We start from the raw sequence: 25,724 nt of genomic DNA on the forward strand, positions 1-25,724 counted from the left end.
TATATGTGATTATTGATTTAGAGTATTGTAATCCTAAGTACGACTTAATACAATGTATTCAGTAGTATTTTTACTTTCTTTTTGATGCATGTACTCTATTTTTTTTCATGGATTTAATAAAAATATTGTAAAGAGAATCTGTCCTGATAGATCATTCTGCAGTTCAGCCATAAATGTTTTACTGATAATTGCTCGCCAGGTGTGTTAAGATGATTTGCTATAGTCAAGGGGGCTATATAAATGTAGAACTCAGAGGGTCAGGCAGCATCCGTGGGGGGAAATGGACAGTTGACGTTTTGGGTCAAGACCTTTCATCTGGACCGTTGACTGCCCATTCCCCTCCACAGATGCTGCCCGACCTGCTGAGTTTCTCCAGCAGCTCATTTTCTCACTCCAGTTTCCAGCATCTGCAATCGCCTGTATCTCTATATAAATGCAGGCTGCTGGACTCAAAACAGAAAATGCTAGAAATACTCAGCAGGTCAGGCAGTATCTGTGGAGAGAGAAGCGGAGGTAATGTTTAAGGCTGAAGACGTTAACTCAGTTCCTTTCTCCATAGATACTGCCTGACCTCCCGAGTGATTCCAGCATTTTCTGCTTGTATTTCAGATTTCCAGCAGCTGCAGTTTTTTTGATTTTCTCGGATTGTTGCTGGACCCCATAGTGGGAGGAACAGGTCCACCCAACTCCACTAAGGCCCAAGAGGAAGGTGGAGGGAATGGGAAGTCCAGGGATGATACAGTGAGGCCCGCAGGATGATCAACAATACACAGTGTAATCAACTGAGGAGCTGAGGATCAACGCCAGGCACTCACGGCTCAGAGTCAGGAAGTCATGGACTGAAGACACACTTCGGAAATTCAAATCTAAAATCTAAGCCAGCAGGCCAGTGCAACATGAGAGAGTGTCGGAGGAAGTATATAGAGAGAGAACATTGCATCATCAGAGGGAACAATGTTGGTCAGGGAACATGAAGGGTGTGATGCCCTGTGAAACACGTTACACCTGTATTAGTCAAGTGATGCACTTGCAAGGTGAAACTTTGTAAACAAAATGAGCCTTTTATTTGAATCTAGAAAGCACAGCTGGGAAGTTCTTCCCGGTGCACTCAGGGGCCAGTGATGTAAATGTCCTGACAAGTATGTTATATCCACCTTTTGATTTCTGACCAGAGTATTGAGCTGTCATTAAATTATAGATTTATAGGATCACAGAATATGAGACAGGGAAAGGAGACCCCTTTACCCATTGTAACCACACCGGCCAAAAAAGACCTATTTAGTTCAAGCCCATTTTTCAGTCCACTGTCTCGTACATTACATTGTACATTGTACAATGAAACACTTCAAGTGCTTGTCTGGTTACCAGGGAAGAGCTTTTCTTTAGCATTGCTCCAAGTTAGGTAAAAAATATTTTCCTCAGTTCCCCTCTAATCCAACGAACTCAAATGTATGACTGTGAATCATTGATCTCTCTATAAAACAGGTCCTTCTGTTCACCCACTTCATAATCTTACACATCTCAATTAAATCTCCCCATAGTTTCCTTTGCTTCAAAGGCATGAACCCCAGCTGGCTAGTCTCTCTTCATATCTACAATTTTCCAGCCCTGGAAACATCCTAGTAAATGTCCTAATCACAGAGTAAATTCATTAGTCCTCTATAGCTTCTCCACTGCTATCACATCCTCCCTGAAGTGCCATGACCAGAACTTACTCAAGCCAAGCAGTTCTAGTGTGACAGCCCTGTTCTTGTACTCAATGTCTGCGCCAATAATGGCAGGTGTCATGGATACACCTTAACCATTTTATCTACTTGTCCTGCTGCCTTTCAGGATCCATGGAATTGCAATTCAAGATCTCTCTGTCCTACACTTCTTAGTATCCTACTATTTGTCATGCACTCCCTTGCCTTGCTTGTCCTCCCCAAAATGCGACCTCACACTTTTCGGAAGGAAATTCCATTTGCCACATTTCTACCATCTGTTCAGGGCATTCGTATCCTGCTTCATGGTCAACTACACAGCCAATTTTTGCATCATTTCATACATTTAGGCTTAAATCATTAATATCAACGATACAAAGGACTGAGCATGGAGCCCCATGAGTAACAGTCTGCTAGTCACAAAATTACCAATCAAACATTGTCCTTTGCATCGTGCCACTGAATCAATTCTACATCCAATTTGCCACTCTCCCTTGTATCTCACCAAGTTTCATTTTCTTGACCAACCTGCCAACGTGGGACCTTGTCAAAAAGCCTTGCTAAAATCTATCACAACTACATCAAAAGTAATGACCTCATAGGCCCTTCAAAATATTTAGTCAAATCAGACCCAATCTTCCCTTAACAAATACAGATTGACACTTCCCAATTAATCTGTACCATTCTAAATAAAAATTTGTACTGTGCCATAGAATTAATTCCAATAATTTTCTCACCACTGGCTTACAATCAATTCAATTTATCCCTTTTGAAACACTAGCATAATGTCATCAGCTCCCCAATCCTCTGGCACCATTCTTCAGACAGAATTTTCTTTATATAAATTGTGGTCAGACCCTCCATACTTTCCTCCTTTACTTTCTTTTTCAAACAACCTGGGTTAGTTTTCATCTGAATGTGGAAATCTATCCACTTTCAAAGATGCTAAACCATTTCTACTTTAATTACGTTTATCACACCCAATATTACACACTTGTCCCCCTTAACCCCCACATCGGCATCACCTCTGTGAAAACAGCCCCAAAATATTCATTAAAAACCTTACCCACATGCTCCATCTTCACGTACAATTCTTTTGTCCCAAATTGGTCTTATCTTTCTTTCATTATCTTCTTGTGCTTAGAAAACATCTTTGGATTTCCTTCGGTTTGACTTGCCACTACTTTGTCATACCATCTCTTTGCTTTTCTGATTTCTCCTATTACTTTTTATATACTTCTCCACTTTTTGTTGTACCTGAAGAAGTCCCTCGACATTGAGGATGACTTGCATCCATTCCAGTTTTGTGGGTTCTGAATTGGCAAATGAGGTCACTGCAGGAACTGCAGACTCTTCCACAGATGGGCCGGAGATGGCTGATGGGGTGGCAGGTGTTCCGCTCTGTCCACCGCTCTCACTGACTCACGTAAGCTTCTCCTTCTTCTTCCGTCCTACTGTCTACCCATCTTGCAATCCAGGGCATACTAATTTGGCTGACCGAACTTTTTCCTTTGTGCGAATGTGTTTACCCGAAGCCCCTTGAATCTCCTTAAATGCTTCCCTTTCTGCTGAAAGCAATTCCAGTCCACTTCTGTTAACTTACATCTCAACATTAAAATTGGCCATATCCCAATCTCAAACTTCAAATCCCAGTCTACCTTTGCCCTTGTCCGTAACTATGCTAAATTTAACTGAATTATAATCACACAACAAAAATGTTCTCCCACAGATACTCCTTCTACCTGCCAGTCATTCCCGAAAACCTCTCGTTGGAGTTGCTCAGCAATTAGCTAAAAATTCTTAATGCAACTTAGGAACTCGATACCTTGTGCATTGACTGTATCTCAGTTAAAGTTAGGGTAATTGGAACCCACTATTACTGCCCTAGTGTTTTCTCACTTTATGATAGTAGACTTCATGAATAGTCTACTAACCCCACAGATTGTTTGGATGTCTATAGTACACTCCCAACAGTGTGAATATCTCTTTTTTTTCTTTAATTGAACCTATAAACCCTCATTTGATAATCTTAGAACATAGAACACTACAGCACAGTACAGGCCCTTTGGCCCATGATGTGCCGACATTTTATCCTGCTCTAATATCTATCGAACCCTTCCCTCCCACATAGCCTTCCATTTTTCTATCATTCATGTGGCCATCTAAGAGTCTCTTAAATGTCCCTAATGTATCTGCCCCCACAACCTCTGCCAGCAGTGCATTCCACGCACACACCACTCTCTGTGTAAAAAAAACTTACCTCTAACATACCCCTTATACCTTCCTCCAATCACCTTAAAATTATGCCCCCTCATGTTAGCCATTGTCACACAGGGGAAAAGTCTCTGACTGTCCACTCGATCTATGCCTCTTATCATCTTGTAGAACATGTCCTTCCAACATATCATATCTTCCTGCAGCCTAGAATTCCCTTCCTTACTATTAACTACACTTCCAGTTTTGGTATTGTGGCAAACTTCTTAATCGTGCTCACGGCATTTAAATCCTAATCACTGATGTACACCAATAAAAACATGGGACCAAGCACAGAACATTTCAGAACATCACAACATACTGTCTTCCTGTCGCTGAAATTTCAGTGGACCATGGCATTCTGTTTTCTCCTGCTGGCTAATTGTTAACCGAACTTGTCTCCTTCCATTTGATACCATGGGCTTCAACTTTCTTGATCAATTTACTCCTTGCTAATATTCATAAAACATAGAACAGTATAGCACAGGAAGAGGCCCTTCAGCTCACGATGTCTGTGGCAAATGCGATACCAAATTAGACTAAATCTCTTCTGCCTGCACATGATCCATATCCGGCCATTCCCTCCATATTCAAGTGCCTATCTAAGAGCCTGTTAAACACCACTATCATATCTGCTTCCACCACTACCCCAGCAGCCTGTTCCAGGCACCCACCACGCTGGTAAAAAAAGTTGCCCCGCATATCTCCTTTAAAATTTCCTCCGCTCACCTTAAATGCATGTCTTGTAGTATTTGACATTTCTACCCTGGGAAAAAGATGCTGTCTACCCTATCTAATTTTGTATAATTTATGTTTAATTTATATTTTCTTGTGAATGTTGTGTATCTGATGCTATGCTATGTGATGCTGCTGCAGGTTTCTCATTGCACCTGTGCATACATATGCTTGTGCATATGACAATATACTTGACTTTGACTACGACTTTCATAATTTTGTAAACTTTATTTTGTCTCCCCTCAGCCTCCGATGCTCCAGAGAAAACAACCCATATTTATCCAACCTCTCCTTATAGTTCATACCTTTTAATCCAGGCAGCATCCTGGCAAACTTCCTCTGCACCCTCTCCAAAGCCTCCACATCCTTCCTATAATGGGGCAACCAGAATTGCACACAATACTCCAAGTACGACCTAACCAACATTTTACATAGTGTCATTCACGTTGACTGCGTCAAGTAGTCCTGTAGTCCCTCACTGACTGTCCTTGATTAACTGGTGCTTCAACAAATGCTAATTTATGTTGTCCATCAGAATTTTCCCTTCATTGGTACTAGATCCATAGTTACTCAGTCTATTCCCTTTTCACGCCATAAACAACTATACTACAGTAAAACTCCAGTAAGTTGACCAGTTGGTAATTCTGATAGTTTGGCTCACCAGGCAATGTTTGCCGCACTCCCTCAGACTTGAAGTGGTCCTGGTTCCTACATTCCCTTCTGACTTGCCGGGGCCATGGTTCTTGTGCTCCCTTCCAATTTTCTGAGCCCTAGTTCTCACACTCCCATTCAACTCACTGGGGGCCCATTTCCCATGCTCTCTTTAAACTGACCAGAGTCCTGTTTCCCATGGTTAAAAAAACATGTGGGGCCATTAATAAGACTAACATCCAATAGTCTGGAAAATCAGCTCATCTGGCACCACCAAAGCTCCTGGCAAGCTGGATCATCAGAATTTTACAGGACAGGAACAGTCTTACGGTTCTCTGAGGCTATACCTGCAGCCAAGTAATATTGGAAAATAACAGTCAGGGCCTGTGTCATCTTCCTTTTTTTCTTAGTGTGGAGCACCTTGTATCTAGACCTGGTGACCTATCCACATCTAAAGATGCTCTACCCTTAATATATCCTCTCTCTTTAGAGGATATATTCCTTAATGTCAATGTGTGTAAAACCCCTCTACTGTTTTTGTCTCTAGAAGATCCTATTCTTTCTCATATTATCCTCTTTCCCTTTACATATTTTCAAAAATATAGAAGCACCATGAGAGCAGGAGATCCGGCCCTTCAAGCCTACTCAGCCATTCATCAAGACCTTTAACTTTGGTGCTATTTTCCAGCACTATCCCTATATCGCTTGATTCCTGTAATATCTAGAAATCCATCTATCTCCCTTTTGATTTAACACAATGCTGAGCTTTTACAGTCATCTGGGTTAGAGAATTCCATAAACTCAACACCCTCTGAATGAAGAAATTCCTCCTCATCTCAATCTTAAACAGTTCATCCCTTATTCTTAGACTGTGGCCCAGATCATAGATTCCTCTGTCAGGGGGAAGCTCTTTGTTGCATCCAACCTGTCAAAACTTTTAAGAATTTTGTAAGTTTCAATGAGATGTCCTCTCATTCTTCCAAATTCTCAAGAATGCAGTCTCAATACTCAATCTCTCTTCATATGGTAAATCTGTGGACTAGAATAGTAAATCTTCACTGTATTCCCTCTGTAGTGAGAATCATCCTGGTACTCAAAATGGCATTCAACAGAACTCAAAAAGGCAACCATGCCTGGATTTACTGAAATAAAAACTAACTACCCAGCAACTCTCCCAGGTCAATGTTATTTTAATACTGAATCACTTTGCTGGTTTGTTTAATTAAATAACTGCTGTATTTTTCTTAATTGACAATATTTACAGTAAATTTCCAACAATCTAGCAGAGTAGGGAGTTTAGTGGTGCTGATCGAGCAGATTTTCCAGACTATTAGATGTTATTCTTTATTACTACTGCAACAGACATGGGAATCGTGGCCCCGGTGAGTGAAAGGAAATGTGGTGACTGGGTCCCCAGTGGAAGGGAGCAGGGTAACTGGGGCCTAGGCGAGTGGAAGGGAGCTTGTGAACCAGGGCATCAGTGAGTGGAAGGGACCACGGGAACTGGGTCCTCAGTGATCTGAAAGGGAGCATGGCAAACAGTACTTGGTGGGTCTGATGCCGGGCAATCAGCATTTCCAGAGCTTCACTGTGTAATTATTTTTATATAATAAAGTATTAGCTGCTTTCTTTACCTAACTCTTCTAATTTAATCCACAAAATTCCAAAATAAAAGCTATGATACCAACCAACCTTCTGCTGACCTCAGGTATCGCTCCTTGATTTTGGCTGGGATTTGTACCAGGTAGGTCAGGTAAACCATTCCAACCCCTGGTCTTTGTAGGTGGATGGGGCTGGAATGACCACATCCTCTGCTGGGTGGCTAGGAAAGGAAGATCATGTCACAGACTACAGAGAGGAGAGAGAGGGGCAAGGGGCAAGGGGAAGAGAGCGAGAGAGAGAGTGAGGGAGAGACAGAGAGACAGACAGAGAGAGAGACAGAGAGAGAGACAGACGGAGAGAGACAGACGGAGAGAGACAGACGGAGAGAGACAGACGGAGAGAGACAGACGGAGAGAGGGGGAGACAGATGGAGAGAGGGAACCAGACCAGAGTGCCAACCTGGGATTACTCACTACTTACATAACCAAAAGGTCAAAAGGAGAAGTGTTTTTTCCATCATGTCTCTGAATCATGTCTATTGGACTCCAGGTTTGTATCTACAAGGAAAACCCCTCTATACCTCTTCTATAATTTGGATTCTCTGTCTCAAAGTGGCTTCCTTGTACAATAGGGTAGTTAATTGAGACAGGAGTAAAGGTCTGGGCCAGAATGTGAGTCTTACCCCTCAATTAGGCTCTCTATGTGAGGAGCAATATTCAGCTTATATTCACACCCGACTTACCAACTTGAAATTCAACGAATTAGTGTCATCTTCTGGAAGAGGCTGGAACACAGCGAGAGCTACACAATTGGCAAAGATGGTAATGAGGATGATAATTTCGAATGGTCTATCAATGCAGTCAAGGAAAAGATACTCATGATCTAATGACCCACACTATCCTGTACACATCAAGAATAAAGCTACCTTAAGTTCCGTGGAAAAACCTCACAAAGCAAGTTGCCCTGGAATCAGCCCTTGACACACTATAGAAGTTTGCCTGTTCCATTGACCCCAAGGACAAACTGCTTGGAGTCTCAAACTCCTGGTGTGGACGTTCAGGGTGAACAGGCCTGACATGAGATCCCAGATCAAGTGCAGCGTACATTTGAGGTTCCCAACTGTGGATGAAATGGAAGACAATATTAAAACTCCACATGACGTGATGGTAGATGAGGTCCATAAGAAGATGGGATCTCCAGTCACTTTGACACTGGGTCTATATCTCCCACCTTTCAAGATTGTGGTATACCAGCTTCCCTATACAATGGGAAATAACAGCCCCTCAAAACCAACCTCTGCAGCGAAAGCTGGGTCGTGTTGTGGACAGGACCAGTGAATCTATCTGTACCTAGTCACATATCTACATGTGGAGATTGGTAGTTAGACAGTCACCTGACACATATATTCGGATAGGGATAAAAATTTACAAATGCTATTGTGATTGAACATCTTTCTGCTTATTCCACATGGGGAGGGCAATGGAAAAGTGTTCCAAATCCACACCAGTTCCTGGTTGGACAGTCCAACAAATGCAAGCATAGTCATACAGGAGATAAGAGCGGGAGAAGCCTATTTGGTTCTTCTGGATGGCTCTCCCATTCAATGCCATCATGGCTGCTTATCTCTCTCATTACCATATTCCTGTTCTCGCTCCTTAACCCTTGTTGCCTTTTCCATGTAGAAATTTATCTATCTCCTTCTTAAAAATATTCAGTGAGTTAGCCTCTGCAACCCTCAGTGGTAATGAATTCACAGGTTCACCACGCTTTCAGAACTTCAGGCCTAATCTCTTGCCCTGCAACCTGACACTCTGACCCTTTGTTCTGGACACCAAGGTAAACATCATTGCCACATCCAGTTTGTTCAGCTGGGTCAGAATTCTATAAGTTTCAATTAGATCCCCTCTCATTCTGTTAAACTCAAGTGAACACAAACCTAGTCAACACAATCTCAACTTATACAGCAGGAATCAGTCTGGTAAACCTTTGCTGGACTTCCTTCAGGGAGATACATCCTTTCCTGGGTAAGGAGACTAAAACTGCAAACAATATTCTGATCAAAGTCCTGTAAAATTCTAGCAAGACATCCTTGCTCCTGTACTCAGATTCTCTTGCTACAAAGGCCAACATACCATTTGCCTTCTTATCTACTTGCTGCCTCTCCATATTTGTTCTCAGTGACAGGTGTACATCACCCAACTCTCTTTATGCATCAACACTTTCCAATGTAACGCCGGTTATATAACATACTGCTTTTCCATCTTGTCTACCAGTGGATAATTTTACATTTATCCGTGTTTTACTGCATCTGCTAGGAGTTTGCCCACTCGGTCAACCTGTCCAAATTGCTTTGAAGCCTCTTTGCATCCTCTTCACAATCCCACCCAGTTTAGCGTTGTTGGCAAACCAAAATCATACATTGTTTTCCTTCATCCAAATCATTGATGTATGTCATGATTTGCTGAGACCCAAGCACTGATCTCTGTGGTACCTCACTGTACTGTCTGTCACCCTGAAAATGACCTATTTACTCCTACTGTCTGCTTTGTGTCTGTCAACCAGTCTTCCATCCATGTCAAAACATTATCCAGGTTTCAAATTAATAGAGAACCAATCCTATGCACTTTAATTTTACACACTAACCATTTATGGGGGAATTTATCAAAGGCTTCCTTGTCCACTGGTTCTCCCTTATTTATTTTACCAGTGGATCCTCAAAAAAAAACTCCAGCACAATTTCCCTTCCAGAAATCCACACTGGCACTGTCTAATCCCACTGATATTTTTCAAAGGTCCTGTTCTCAACATTTATAATAGACTCTAGCATTTTCCCTACTAATTTCAGGCAAACCAGTCTGTTTCCCATTTCATCTCCCCCTCCTTTTTTTAAAATAGTGGGGTTATATTTGCCATCTCCCAATATGCAGAATCTGGAAAATAATAACAAATGCATCCACTATTACCATAGTTATCTTCTTTAGTACTCTAGGGTGCCGTTAATCAGGTCCTGCTGATCTATCGACTTTCAGAGCTGTTAATTTCATCGGCATTATTTTCTTACTGATACTAATTTCCTTCAGTTTCTCACCTTCATTGGATCCTTGGTTCCTTAACTTTTCTGGGAAGTTGCTTGTTCCCTGTCCAGTGAAGTTGGAACCAAAGTATTTATTTGACTGCCCTGCCACTTCCTTGTTCTCTGTAAGGAATTCTCCTGCTTCAGACTGTGGAGAGCCTGAACTCGACTTCACTAATCTTTTCCCTTTTTCCCTCTTCAGTCAAAACTGGAAGTAGATAATTATTTTTGGAACACAGCTGCATCTTGAAAGACAACCAGTACAGCAAATGAGCAATGAAAAACTGCTATCATCACCAGGAAACTTGCAAGATGTAACCTCAGTACTGAGCAAGCCAAGGTGAGGAGATGAGGTCAGCGGAGAAAAGGGTGGTCTTCACCTTCTCCTGGAAAGGAAAACAAGGGCAGCCCATTCACAGCGGCAGTCTTGCCATCAACAACAAGCCCATCAACCAGTTACTCAAATTCCCTACTTGGTAACAACAAATGCCTCACAACCCTTCACCTTACAAGAGCCCTGGGGATTCAAGTACATAAGTTCCTGAAGTTGGCAACACAGGTAGAAAGGATGATGAGGTCATTGAGTACAAGAATTGGGATGTTATGTTACAGTTGTACAAGATGTTGGTGAGACCGCACTGGGCAGTTCTGGTCACTATACTATAGGAAAGATATCATTAAGCTGAAAAGGGTACAGAAAAGATTGACAAGAACGTTGGCACGGCTGGAGGGCTTGAGTTACAATGAGATACTGGATAGACTGGGGCTGTTTTCACTGGAGCATAAGAAATAAGCGGTCACCTTGTGGAGGTTTATAAAATCATTAGGGTGAATAGTCACAGTCCTTTCCCCAGGGTAGGGAAGTCTAAAACTAGAGGGCATAGGTTTAAGGTGAAAGGGAAAGGGACAAGGGGCAAGTTTTTCCCACACAGAGGGTGAGGGGTATATGGAACAAGCTGCCAGAAGAAGCAGTAGAGGCAGCTATAATTACAACAAAAGAACAGTTGGACAAGTACACAGACAGGAAAGGTTTTGAGGCATATGGGCCAAACTCATGAAAATAGAACTAGTTCAAGGAGGCACCTTGATCAGCATAGACAAGTTGGGCCAAAGGGCCTGCTTCCATGCTGCATAACTCTGTGACTCTATGATTCATGCCCAGCAACAATCAATCAGCACATATGCCCCAATACCTAATATTGAGAAAGATGTCATGGAATTGATCTACTTCAACCTTGATCAAATCCTGACTGATATTGCTCAGGGACAAGCTCGCTCTCCTTGGTGACTTCAATTCCAGATTCGGGTTTGTCTCCGGGTGTCTGGAGTGGCACTCTCGAGCTTAAAAACTGCTGGCTCAACCGTTGGCTTAACATCCAGCTCATTCAGGTGAATTGAAGGCAGCCAAAGTCAATGCAAAGGAAACTGAACACCAGTTCCCTGCAAATTTCCATCACAAGAATTTCCATCAAAGCAAAGCACGGCCAAGCCCACAGCCTTTGAGAATACTGAGAGACACAAGTTGCTCAGCACCATCCACTCGGTGCTCTGAATCCATTGCCCATGTCAATTGCCGACTGCAGGGCCGGTTTGATGAAATTGCTGCTGAGATCCAAGACTTCTTCAACCGGAAAAAATATCACTCATGGCAAAATGATACTTTGTGCCAGCAAAAGGAAGAATCAAAGCATCAGTTAAATTAAAAGTTCAAAGGCAGATACGAGACACCAAACAACTAGCAGCATGACCAGGGAGAGTTAGCATGATGCTGCTGACAATTACACCTTAAGCATTTTCCAGGTTACCTGGTCCATTCAAAGTCTCTGCTTTCATGGGTCTAATCTCCATCAATGCTCCTAAATAGAAGTAAAACAATTTCAAGCAGCACCTTGACACATTCTTTAACGGTACATTGATGATGAGAGATTCTGTGTTAAACATAATGTTCAACACTAAAAGAACCTTGCATCAATCTACCCTTTCATAAGATCCTCAGGCAGGCCTAGAACAACAGTGCAGCAAGACTAGACTTGGTGGAATTCAATGATAACTAGTTTCAAAGCTGCACAAACTCATTCTCTAAATATGGAAAAATGGTGAGTTACTAAGCAACTTGAACCTGTGAGGAAAATTACTGAAGTACTGCCCTCACAGGTTAATTCTTTCCTGTAGCCTTTGATTATTTAAACGCAAAGTCTTGTAGAAGGTGTGGGCCCAATTTGACTGCCCTACAAAATTCACAAAAGGTTCTGAGACCTACAAGTGTTCAAAGGCAAACTGATTCATCATCCAAACAGGAAAGGGTGCTTCCTACATTCATCTTATTCCTCACTGATGAGCACCTTCATCATCAACGTCAAATCAGAATGGACGAAGAGCTCTGCAGATGTGGACATTTCTGTTCAAACACCAATTTAAGGCATATGTCATTAACCTCTAATACATTTATAACTGTATCATCCTTGCAAATACCAAGAGTGACTTCCAGTCTGCACCAGATCTCTTTGCAGAATCTAAGCAGAACTTGGTCTCTAACCCTGAGAAGACCAAGGTATTCTGTCTGCAGTTCAAGGTTGCAAACAAGCCTTCATAATTCGCCGTGAAGGCATCACCTCAGGACATGGTCAAAGATTTATTTTACCTTGGAAGCCACCTTTCCTGAAGAGTGAACACTGATAACAAAATTCAGCACAAGATCCAATAATATGAGTGCTTCTTTTGGGAAATGTCTTCAGCATATCTTCACTAAGCATGACCAATGGAATGACACCAAGTTCCAGGTTCACATTTGTTTCCATCCTTACCGTTCTCTATTAATTTGAAACCAGAATAACATATTTATATTACCCAAAGAACCTGGAGTGATATCTCCAACAATAACTTGGGAAAATCCCCTTCAACAGGGTCTTCCCAAAGCCAACATCGCTGCAGCAATAATCTTCATATCACTTTGTTAGACTGAATGGCCAACTCTCAACCCTGCAAACTAATCTATATTCCTGGCCCATTCAAAGCCATAGATCCCACAGTGATCAAAGGAAATACCACAAAAGATACTATGAAGGCAGACCTTAAGACAACACAAGCTGGCCACCAACTGATTCCAGGGCAAAAGGAAAAGTTAAGACTCCTTTAACGACTGGGTAACTCCTAAGTACCGACCCCCACAATCTTCAGCAGTAAGGTCTGTCGTTCTGGGATCAGATTGCAGTCACTTCAGAATACATTAGTGAATGATGGAAGTGATTATCCTTGAACAGAGGGATCACTGAAGCCTCCAACAGAATCTCCCACACTCTCCCAATAAACACTCACAGGCCAGGTACTGCAGGGTAAACTCCTGCATACAGTTCCCACCACACTGTTCCAAATTCGGGACAGTGGTGCAGCGAATAGAGCCATATCCTCACAATCTCAGAAACCCAGGTTCAATCCTGACCTCGGCTACTGTCTGTGTGAGGTTTGCATTCTCCCTTTGAACGTGTGTTTCCTCCCACATCCCAGATACGTGCAGGTAGGTAAGTTATGTGGCCACTATAAATTGTCCTTTACGTGTCGTTAAATTGTAGAATCTGGGAGGAATTAGAGAAAATGTGGGAAGGAAAAAAAATGGGATTAATGTAGAATTGGTGTGAATGGGTGGTTGATGGTCAACGAGGACTCAGTAGGCCAAAGGGCCTGTTTCCATGCAGTATCGCTCTACGGCTCTGTGATACTATGACAAGCAACATATAGCACAACTTGGAAAGTATGGAGGCAGCCTGCTGACCACCATTAACCAATACTCCTCCATACTTAACACTGAGTGAATGGGCACAGAATATGCTCTGGGTGGGCTATTTAATTGTTCATCACCAAAAGCACCACCACTAACCAAGCTGGCCAAGTCCAGAAGGAGAGTGCTGCCAGACTGAGCTTGAAGCAGATGGTGAATGAGCCAACATGAACCTTATTCAAGGAAGCATGCAAGGACATCCGTGGTGATTACAGGCCAACTAGTAATAGGAGAAACAATGGGCAGAGAAAAATAGTTGATGGGTACTTGGAAAAGTTTGAGTTCAACCTAATTGAACTTTATGATGAGGTAACATAGAAAGTGGATGAAGGAAATGCAGTGGACGTTGTCTACAGATTTTGACAAGTACCACACAAGATGGTGGTGCTCACACGAGTTAGATATTGGAATATAGAATAAAATCTCAAAATTTGCTGATGATTCCAAGCTTGGGGGTGTGGTAAAACAGGATGATATTGGTGACTGTAACGGGACATAGATAGGCTTGCAAAATGTATGGACAAGTGGAAGATGGAATTGCGATGCATTTTGCCAGAAGGGATGGGGGAAGGCCATATAGACCTAATGGCACAGTTCTAAAATGTGCAGGGACAAAGGGACCTTGCTTTGAAGCCATTAGGAAAGCTAATAGCTGGCACGGTAGTGTAGTGGGCAGGCCCAGTAATGTAGCGATTAGAGCAACACTATTACAGCTCCAGCAACCCGAGTTCAATTCCGGCTGCTGTCTGTAAGGAGTTTGTACGTTCTCTCTGTGACTGTGTGGGTTTCCTCTGGGTGCTCCGGTTTCCTCCCACATTCCAAAGACGTACAGGTTAGGAAGTTGTGGGCATGCTATGTTGGTGCTGGAAGCGTGGCAACACTTGTGGGCTGCCTCCAGAACATTCTACACAAAGATGCATTTCACTGTGTGTTTCGATGTACATGTGACTAATAAAGAAATCTTCAGATAAAGAAATCTTAATGGGATCTTGGGCTTCATAAATATAGGTATTAACTACAAAACCTGAGAAGTTAGAGTCATAGATGTGTACAGCATAGAAACATGTTCTTCAGCCCACTGCACCTATGCCGACCATATTCCATATCCCTCTATGCCCAGCTCATTCAAGTACTATCCAGATGCCTCTTAAATGCTGCCACTGTTCCTGCCTGCACCACCTCCTCTGGCAGCTCATTCCCAATACCAACTACTGTTTGTATGAAAGATTTACCCCTCAGATCCCCTTTAAACCTCCTTCCTCTCACCTTAACTCTGTCCCCTCCAGTTTTAGATACCGTACATGAGAAACATACTTTAGCTATCTACCCTGTCTATGCCTCTCATAATTTTATATATCTTCATTATGCAACCTCTCAGCCTCCTGCACTCCAGGGAAAAGAGACCCAACCTGTCCAATCTATCCTTATAACCCAAGCCCTCCAATGCAGACAACACCCTTGTGAATCTCTTCTTCACTCTCTCTAGCTTAATTACATCTTTTCTGTAGTGTGGTGACTAGAAATGCACATAACACTCCCGAATGCATTCAAAGCCAATCATCTGTACAGCTGAACTCTTGTATGCAATGCCACGGCAGATGAAGACTAGCATGCCACATGCCTTCTTCACCACCCTATCTACCTGTGTTGCCACTTTCAGGGAACTGTACTTGTATCCCTAGATCTCTCTGTTCAACAACACTCGCCAGGGCTCTTGCCATTCATTGTGTTATGTCCTGCCCTGGTTTATCTTCCCAAAATTCATCATTTTGCAGTTGTCTGAGTTAAATTCCATCTGCCATTGCTTTGCCCACTTTCCCAGTTGATCTAGATCCTGTTGACAACCTTCTTCACTGTCTGCTATACCACCAATTTTGGTGTCATCTGCAAAATCACTAATCGTGCCACCTACACTCTCATCCAAGTCATCACTATATATACGATGAACAACAGGGGGACGCAGCAACGACCCCTGTGGCACACCACTGGTTACAGGCCTCCAATCTGAAAAGTAACCCTCTGCTCCTCCCACCGAGCTAATTTTGCATCCAATTGGCTAGCTCCCATGTGTTCTAATCTTCCGGACCAGCCTACCATTTGGGACCTTGTCAAAGGCCTTGCTAAAGTCTCTGTAGAAATTGTCTACTGCCCTGCCCTCATCAATCCTCTTGGTCACCTCTTTAAAATACTCATGAAACATGATTCCCTATGTTACTGATTTCCAAGTTAATTAGCATCTTCCCAGCTCTGGTTAGGCAACAAATAAGGGTGGGAAGGAGGGTGACAGAAGGGAGGATTGTGGAGTAGGGGCTTTGAGAATCGGGATACGGTAGAGGAATGGGGAGAAGGTGAATGTAGATGAAGGGAGAGGGTTGTCAATGATGGCGAGAGTGTTAATAGAAGGGGTGGGGAGGGGCAGAAAGGTGGGCGGGTGGAAAGAATGGGAAGGCCTTGGGGAGAGAGTGTATTAAAACTGGGTGAAAGAGGGGACGGTTGAGGAATGGAACAATGGGTGTGGGGAAGGTAGAGAGGAGAGATGGGGTTAGAGAACAAAATGGAAAAACACAGGCTGAAAGCAGTGGAAACCAGAAGAGAGGACACAACCGGACTACTGTGTCCACCTCTGCTCACGCTTTAGAAAGGATACGATGGTCCTTGACAGGGTGCAGAGGAAATTTACCAGAAAAGTTTCAGGGCTGAGGAATTTTAGTTACAATGCTCAGTTAAATATGAACTTACGTCAGCAGATCTTTAGTTTAGGCTCTGGATTACTTGACTAGTAAAGCTTATATTACCTAAGTTCCTCCTAGCCTGCCTCAGTGTTCAACAGAGTATAAAGGCAGTGATTTGCAACTACGCACAGAGTTATTGTTGAACAAGAATGTCCCTGTCAGAGACCAGGAACATTACTGAGCTGCAGTTTATAGAGTCTTGGTAATAGCTAGCTAGGGAAGGCAGTGATTCCATTTAATGCAGAAGAGAGAGCTCAGTGCTACCTCTGACCACACTGAGCTGGGTCCCGCTGACCTAATATGGATTGAAACCAAGGACAGCTGCACAAACCATGTCAAAAGGCATCTCCTGTCACACTCAACAACACTCTATTCCTGTCTCCACTGCTTTCGGCCAGTGTTTTTCTCCTCTAACCCCATCTCTCTTCCCCACTTTCCCCACACCCACCATTCCCCAACTTCCTTCTCTTCTACCCAGTTCTAACATTACCCTCTCTCCCCACTGCCTTCCCACTCTTTCTAGGCACTCTTCTTTCTGCCTCTCCCCACCCCTTCTATTGACACTCTCCCCCTCACCGACAACCCCTACATTCACCTTCTCCTGTCTCTCTACTACACTGCCATTCTCAAAGCTCCTATCCACAACCTCCATCTTCCCTTCTGCCATTTTCCTTCCCCTTACCTCCCTACCTCTGTCCACCTCACACCCTCTCCTCACAAACTCTGTCCACTCCCCACTTCTCCTCACTCTATCTCTCATCCCTTTAATCCTTCTCTACCCCTCCCCTTCTCTCACTTACTATTTTCTACTTTCCCCTTTCTCTCCTGACTCCCCTCATCTTTCCCAATGTCTCTGTCTCTACTCTCCCTTCCTCTCTCCTACCTTCCCCCCCACTTCTCTTTCCACTCTCACAAGAACACAAGAAAAACAGGAGCAGGAGTAGGCCACCAAGCCCCTCAAGCCTGCCCCACCATTCTACCTGGTCATGGCTGATCTATGCTGGCCTCAACTCCTCGATCTTTCAGGGCCACAGAATTCCAGAGATTCTCCGCCCTCTGAAAAGATTTCCCCACTCTCTCTCAAACACCCCTTAATCCCTCTCAATCTACCTCTCTCTCCACCTCCCTTCACATTCTTCCTCTCACTTTCTAGTCTCTGCGCCACGTCCCTCTCCTCTCCCTCACCTTTCCATGACCCCCTGTCCCCACTCTCTATCCTCCTCATCTCTTCCTTAGTCCCAACCCCTTGCTCCCTCCATCAGCCTCTCCTGTTCCTTCGTACCTCACTGCTCCCACTTCTGTCCTTCCTTCTGTACCCTTCTTTCCTTTGCCCATTTTGCCCTCCCCCTCTATCTTTCCAACCCGTCCTTTCCTCCCCACCTATCTCCACCCTCTCCCTCTACGCCACAACTGATTTCCACTCCCTCCACTGCCACTCCATCTTGTCCTTCCCCCTTTCCCTTTCCTCTGAGCCCTTCTTCCCTCTCTCCCACCCTCTCCACTTGTCCCTCCTCCTTCCCTCTGTTCTCTCTCTCTTCTCTGCTCTCCCCCCACTCTCTTCCTGTCGTTGTCTCCCTGGCCTGAGCCACGCTCGCTCACTCTCCCCACCTCGCTCCACTGCTCCCCCCCCCAAATCAGTCCTCTCCTGCCCCCTCCCCCAGCCCTCCCTTCACCCACATCTCTTGCACTCTGCCCCCTCTCAATATGCTTTCTCTTTGCTCAACATCTCTTATCTCCCCCTCTAAACCATATTTTCTTCTGTCCCTGCCTTCCCATCCCACTACTTCACCCCTTTCTACCCACCCTTCCTCCTCTTTCCCACCCCTCCCTCTCTCTAAAGCCCCAACCTTGTCTCATCCCACTCCCCTCTTCTCTCAACGCACTTCTCCCCCCTCTCTCTCTCACACGCCCCATCTCCCTGCCTTCCTGTTCCCTTCTCTCCCCTCCCTTGCTCTTTCTCGCCGTGTCCTTCATCTCAGTTTCTCACTCCAGCCCTGCCTCTCCATCTTCCTGGCCCTACATCCGTTCCCCACCCTCTCCCCGAAAGCCCTACCCCAGCTGTTCCAGTTACCTCCCTGACTGCCCATACCGTGCCATCTACTGCCTCTCCACACCCCGTGTGGATCTTGCCCTATCTTTGCTGTCCCTATGCCTCACTTGCTGCCCAACCTATACCCTCCTTTGCTGCACATTTTCGCCCTCCGCTGCACCTCAACCCCTACCCCTCACTACCCTTTGCCTCCCTCCTCCTTCCACACCTGTCCCCCACTGCCCTCAACCTCACACTGCTCCTCCCATTCTCGCTGCCCTCTCCCCATTCCTCAGAGCCCACAACCCCATCTATCCTTTGCATCCTCCAACACTTCCCTCAGTAAACCCCCCCTCAATAATCTCACAGTTCTGCCCATCAAAGTGCCACTAGGCCGTCACTACCTTCTCCCGTAACTCTCTTTCCCTCCCCCCCCAAATCACCCCTGACCCCCATACACTCTTCTCCTTTACCTCACCCGCCTCTCTGACATGTCCCTTTAGCCCTCTAACTACACTAAGGGGTAATTATACAGTGGGCAATTAATCTACCAGCACGTCAATGGGAAGAAACCAGAATACCCGGAGGAAACCCACATGGTCACAGGCGGAAAGTGCAAACTCCGCACAGACAGCACCAGGGTCAGGATGGAACCCGGGTCCATGGAGCTGTGAGATTGTATCACCATCTGCTCCACCTTTGTGACATTTTGTCTGCCCCTCCCTGATCCACAGGAAAGCATCCCCCACCTAACCAGCATTCCCTCCCCATCCTCCATCCACCCTCCCAACACTCCATTTCCCCCAACCCATCATCCATCCCTCACCTCACCCAACCACCATATTGCCCTTTCACCCCCCCCCACCATCCTCCCCATCCCATCTCCACGTACACACACACAACCCACCTACCAACTCCCCCATCATCTCCCCTCTCCTCCCATCAACAGCTCACTCACCATCCTCCCTACTCCTCCCTTCCAACACCCCAACTCCTTCCCACCCGACCCCAGACCCCGCCCCGCCCACCACTGAAGGATACTTCCACTCCACGATACTGGTGCAGAGCTTGCGAAGCGGATTTTTAAGGCCCAAGCACAGCAGGGACCTGGGGGGACGCGGCGGACCGACGCACACCGGCTTCTTGCCCTTCTTACTGTCCGGTCGCTTCCTTTGGGCCACGTCCCCGTCTGCCTCCGGCTTTGTCTCCATGGTGGGCTCCCCGGGCTCTGGGACTCGCTCTGCCAGCGCGATATGCTGACCTCGGCTGACGACCGCCCAGAAATACCAGCGGATAAAATTAGAGCAAAACCATGCCCGATGGGACTGATCCAGGCAACTGACAGCTGCATCGGGAGAGAGGGGAGAAGGCGAGTGTGTTGGGATGGGACTGGTGGTCACTGTTACAGGGTTTCACTGTCCAGGACCATTGGAGGTCTGAGACAGGGGAAAGTGGGGGTCTGAGAAACGGGGAGGGGTCTGAAAGCGGGGGGGGGGGGGGGGGTGAGGTGAGAGAGGAAGAGGGGATCTGAGAAGGGGGAGGGGGGAAGTGGGTGGTCAGGGAGTGTGGAGGGGGTGTCTGTGAGGGGATGTGTCTGAGTGGATGAGTGGGATCTGAGAGAGGTTGAGGGAAGTCTAGGGGGTTCTGAGAGGGGAAGGTGTCTGGGGATGGGTGTCAGTGGGGGAGAAGGGATCTGGGGGATGGGTGTCAGTGGGGGGAAGGTGTCTGGGGATGGGTATCAGTGGAGGGGAAGGGATCTGGGGGATGGGTGTCAGTGGGGGGAAGGTGTCTGGGGGATGGGTATCAGTGGAGGGGAAGGGATCTGGGGGATGGGTGTCAGTGGGGGGAAGGTGTCTGGGGGATGGGTGTCAGTGGAGGGGAAGGGGTCTGGGGGATGGGTGGGGGGGAAGGGGTCTGGGGATGGGTGTCAGTGGGGGGGAAGGGGGTCTGGAGGATGTGTGCCAGTGGGGGGGAAGGGGGTCTGGAGAATGGGTGTCAGTGGGGGAAGGGGTCTGGGGATGGGTGTCAGTGGGGGGGAAGGGGGTCTGGGGGATGGGTGTCAGTGAGGGAGGGAGGGAGGGGGGGTCAGGGGATCTGGGGAAAGGGTTCCAGGAAGCCTTTAACCCAGTTGTAGCATGGAATCAGGCCCTTTGGACCATCAAGTCCACACTGACCATCAACCTTTACACTGATCCGAGATTAATCCTATGTTTTAATCTCCCCACCTCTCCATCAAGCCCCCCCCCCCAAGATTCTACCACTCACCTACACACTAGGGTCAATTTATAGTAGGGGTAATTGACCTACTAACCTGCACGCCTTTGAGATGTGGGAGGAAACTAGAGCAAAGAGTGGTTGTTGACAGGTCACATTCTGCATGGAGGTCGGTGACCAGTGGTATGCCTCAGGGATCTGTTCTAGGACCCTTACTCTTCGTGATTTTTATAAATGAGCTGGATGAGAAAGTGGAGGGATGGGTTAGTAAGTTTGCTGATGACACAAAGGTTGGAGGTATTGTGGATAGTGTGGAGGGCTGTCAGAGGTTACAGCAGGACACAGATAGGATGCAAAACTGGGCTGAGAAGTGGCAGATGGAGTTCAACCCAGATAAGTGTGAAGTGGTTCATTTTGGTAGGTCAAATATGATGGTAGAATATAGTATTAATGGTAAGACTCTTGACAGTGTGGAGGATCAGAGGGATCTTGGGGTCTGAGTCCATAGGATGCTCAAAGCAGCTGCACAGGTTGACTCTGTTGTTATGAAGGCATATGGTGTGTTGTCCTTCATCAATCATGGAATTGAATTTAGGAGCCGAGAGGTAATGTTGCAGTTAGATAGGACCCTGGTCAGACCCCACTTGGAGTACTGTGCTCAGTTCTGGTCACCTCACTACAGGAAGGATGTGGAAGCCATAGAAAGGGTGCAGAGGAGATTTACCAGGATGTTGCCTGGATTGGGGAGCATGCCTTATGAAAACAGGTTGAGTGAACTCGGCCTTTTCTCCTTGGAGCGACGGAGGATGAGCGGTGACCTGATAGAGGTGTATAAGATGATAAGAGGCATTGATCGTGTGGATAGTCAGAGGCCTTTTCCCGGGGCTGAAATGGTGGCCACAAGAGGACACAGGTTTAAAGTGCTGGGGAGGAGGCACAGAGGAGATGCCAGGGGTAAGTTTTTTACTTACTCTCTGCGAGTGTGTGGAATGGGCTGCTGGCAACGGTGGTGGAGGCAGATACGATAGGGTATTTTAAAAAACTTTTGGATAGGTACATGGAGCTTAGAAAAATAGAGGACTATGGGTAAGCCTAGTAATTTCTAAGGTAGGGACATGTTAGGCACAACTTTGTGGGCCGAAGGGCCTGTATTGTGCTGTAGGTTTTCTATGTTCTATGTTCACCCAGGACATTGCAAACTCCAGAGAGACAGCACCCAAGATCGGGATTGAAACTGGGTCCCTGGTGTTGTGAGGCAGCAGCTCTACCAGCTACGCCACAGTGCTGCCCGACAAGATCACTGACAGGGTGGGTGAGGGAGATCAATCACAGCCAGGGTGTATCCCTGACCACAGTAAAAATGCTGGAAATATTCAACAGGGCAGCACCATGGAAAGCAAAACAGAGGTAACATTTCAGGTCCAGAACCTTTCCTCGGGGAAAGTGAGGTTAAACTTTAAGAAAGGGAGTTTTAAGTTGCAGAGAAGGTGGATGGAGGGATGGTGAGGACAAGGGGAATATCTATGATAGGATGAGGACAGGGTTGTCATGGAGATGAGTTGAAGGGGTCATCCAGCCAAATTGTTTAACAGGAGAAGTTAGAGGGTGCTAGCTCAAACAGAGAAGTGTGATGTGTTGGCAGGGACAGGTCTGTGGGACATGTGCAGGGGGTCGGGCAGTACAAATGGAGAAAGGAAACCTGAGGCCTGACCAGAGTGGTCACTGTGAGGATACCCTGATTACAGAATGGTCACTGACTGAGGGGTGACAGTTCAGGGGTCACGTGGCAGAGATACTTGCCATCCAGAGAGGGTCAATAAGTCACTTACACGAGCAGCACGCCATCTGGGAATCACTTTTCGAAGTGGCCACTTTCTTGGGAGAGGGTGAAAATAAAAAATAAAACTGCAAATGCTGGAAATCTGAAATGAAAACAGAAAATACAGGAAAAACTCTGCAGCAAAGGCAGCATCTGTTGAAAAAGAAACAGGTGCAACATTACACAGACAAAGGAGCTCCACTGTGCGTTCAATGGCTACATCATTTCACCCAATTACAGACATTCCCCTTGTTCCACTCATCGGCCTTCCTTACCTTCTCTGCTCTCTCTCTTTCTCAGTTCTGATGAAGGGTCTTTGACCTGAAACATTAACTGCTTCTCTTTCCACGAATGCTGCCCGACCCGCTGAGTGTATCCAGCATTTTCTGTTTTTGTTTCTTGGGAGAGGAACTGTCCCCTTCCCCTTCCAGGTGTCCGTCTCAGGGAGGGCATTAACCTCTGAGAGGCTGTAAATGGAGACAAGCATCGCCGTACAGTGAAGGGGAGCACTTTCTGGGTGTAAGATGGTGGAATGGGGTCACAGTCCAGGAATGGGGGTGAGACAGTTGAGAGCTAGAGGACATGGGTTTAAGATGAGAGGAGATGTGCGAAGCAAGTTTTTTACACTGAGAGTGGTAAGTACCTGAAACTCATGCTGCCAGGGGAGGTGATAGAAGCAGATACAGTAGCAATGTTTAAGAGGCATTTAGACAGGCACATGAACAGGCAGGGAATGGAGGGAAATAGACCATGTTCAAGCAGATGGGATTAGTTTAGACCAGCATCATCATCAGCACAGTTATAATTGGGCCGAAGGGCCTGTTCCTGTGCTGCACCGTTCTACGTTGAGGGGTCACCGTTCAGGAGTGGGTGTCAATATCTGGGTGAGGGTCAGGGTTGAAAGGTGTCTGTCTGGGGCTGGGTTCAGTATCTGGCAGAGAGTAACTGGGGAGAAGGGAACTTGGAGATCATAGTCTGAGACATTAGTACTCTAGGGTGGTCACTGTCTGATGGCCAGTATCAGGGTCTGGCATGGCCATTGTTGAAAGGCTGATTGTAGTCAGGGGTAGCTACAATCAAGGTGGTCAGAATCAGTGGTCTGTCCCATCCATGGTCACAGTCAGGTTGGGATAGTCCAAGTCAGGGCTGGTTATCACGAGATGGTCATTTTTCAGGTGGTCAAAGTCAGGGACATTTGTAGTCACAACCTCACGTTTGTTGGTGGTTTGTCCTGTTTATGGTGGGTCAGAGTCAAGGCACTCGCAACTTGAGGTGTCCAAAAGTGAGGTTGCCGACTTCTGGTCACAGATGGTTAGTCTCTGACCGATGGTCAGTCAAGAGTGGACACTGTCAGGCCTGGTGATAATCTGGTAGTGTCATTGCATGGACACTATCTAGTTTAGTCGACTGAAAGATTTGAATGGTTGGTGTTGAGGTCACTGACTGAGATGGGTCACTTAGAGTGTGTCCCTCTCTTGGGATGGAACTGAATATGAAGGGAAGTGGTTACCAGCCAGAGGGAGGGTTGGTTATTGTCCTGGGGCTGTCATTCTCTAGGAACAGTTTGACTGCCAAGAAGGGATGGCGTCCAAATAGTTCAGTGTCTGGGAGAGTCACCTTCTGGAGACCAGGACCACAGTATGGGTGATCTGAATTGAAATCGATCTCCAACGGTGCCCCTTCAGGATGCCACATCCTGGATGTGGCACTGTCCCAGGGGTCGATCATGTCCAGTGTTCTCATTGGAGTCACTACCAGTGGACCTGACTGTCCAAAGGACATTGTCCCAGGATCAATGTTCTGAATCACATCAAGAGGTTACAGTACAGAGGCCTCTGTCTTGGGGGCATCTAGAAAACACTGTCCAGGAGGTCTTCCCTCCCAGGACCCAGTCTCTGGGGAGGATCTGTGGCACTGTCCAAGGAGGACTCAGGGTATTCACTCTCCATGGGGTTCACCATCTGGTGGTCACCATTCAGGGGGAAGTTACTGCCTGCACCCTAGATCACAGTTCAGGGGAGGTGTTCACCTTCCACTGGGTCAGGATGTCACTGTTGCAGTAGAAGCGGGGGAGAGGATTCATGAAAAGAGGAGGGGTTCCTGCCTAGGACACTGATAGGTGGTGGAAGACACTTTCTTTGAGAGTCAGTTTGCACTGGAACAGGGTTAGTGTTCAGGGGTAGGCTCCATGCCCGGGACAGAAGGATCACACTCCATGGCAGTGAAGACTCATAGATCAGGTTATGGAAGGTTCATGGAAACCTCTTTGCAGTTTATATCATAGAACATAGAACAGTACAGCACAATACAGGCCCTTCAGCCCACAATGTTGTGCCGACCTTTAATCCTCGCCTAAGACTATCTAATCCCTTCCTCCCACATATCCCTCTATTTTAAATTCCTCCATATGCTTATCTAGCAATCTCTTGAATCTGACCAATGTACCTGCCTCCACCACCGCCCCAGGCAGCGCATTCCATGCCCCAACCACTCTCTGGGTAAAAAAAAACCTTCCTCTGATATCTCCCTTGAACTTCCCACCCATTACTTTAAAGCCTTTTAATTTAAAGCATATAAATTAAGGATGAGAATGTCGGTGGACTGATTAATAAGTTTTATTTCCAGGGGTTGGTCACCAACTGAGCGAAGTGAATGTCCAGGACAGGTCACTGTTAAGGAGGACAGGGCTGTTGTCCAGAAGGAGGGTGCATGGGGATTGGGAGCAGGGAGGGGAGTGTCAGAAGTGGGGCATTGTTTTGGGCCGAGGTTGAGGGGAGTGGCGGCTGAGGGGCGAGGGAGAGCCTCACCCCAGCAGTGAGCACCCTGGACTGGGATATTTCTCCTCGGCTGCACTTCCCCAGTTACCCCCCCTTACCCCCCTCCCCAGTTACTCCCCCTGTACCCCCTCACCCCCCTCCCCAGTTACCCCCATTACCCCCCTCCCCAGTTACCCCCCCCACCATGTGTTTCAGGGGGGAGGGGTCGGTGCGCAGACACGGGCGGTTACTGCCTGGGGAGGGATCATGGGTTGAAGGGTCCCGGGGAGTTGACTGGCTGCAGGACGAGCCATGAACCCGGGGGGCGGGGGGCCACTGACCGCCCGCTGCTCCGGGCCTCCCCCGTTGCCATGGTTACGGT

The 25,724-nt window shown here is 46.4% G+C and overlaps 1 protein-coding gene across 1 annotated transcript in view; it reads right to left on the reverse strand.

Moving 5' to 3' along the window:
• The window catches only part of LOC127581076 (voltage-dependent L-type calcium channel subunit alpha-1S-like), a 136,821-nt gene extending 116,905 nt beyond the window's left edge, over positions 1–19,916 (reverse strand). The window contains exons 1-2 of the mRNA XM_052035146.1: positions 19,595–19,916; positions 7,687–7,792 (exon numbers count right to left, since the gene is read on the reverse strand). Coding sequence (XP_051891106.1) covers positions 7,687–7,792; positions 19,595–19,764 — 276 coding nt within the window. The 5' untranslated portion in view covers positions 19,765–19,916. The remainder of the gene's footprint in view (positions 1–7,686; positions 7,793–19,594) is intronic.
• Positions 19,917–25,724: the final 5,808 nt, after the last annotated feature.

The sequence above is a fragment of the Pristis pectinata genome, chromosome 20, assembly GCF_009764475.1.
Source record: "Pristis pectinata isolate sPriPec2 chromosome 20, sPriPec2.1.pri, whole genome shotgun sequence".
Classification (NCBI taxonomy): domain Eukaryota; kingdom Metazoa; phylum Chordata; class Chondrichthyes; order Rhinopristiformes; family Pristidae; genus Pristis; species Pristis pectinata.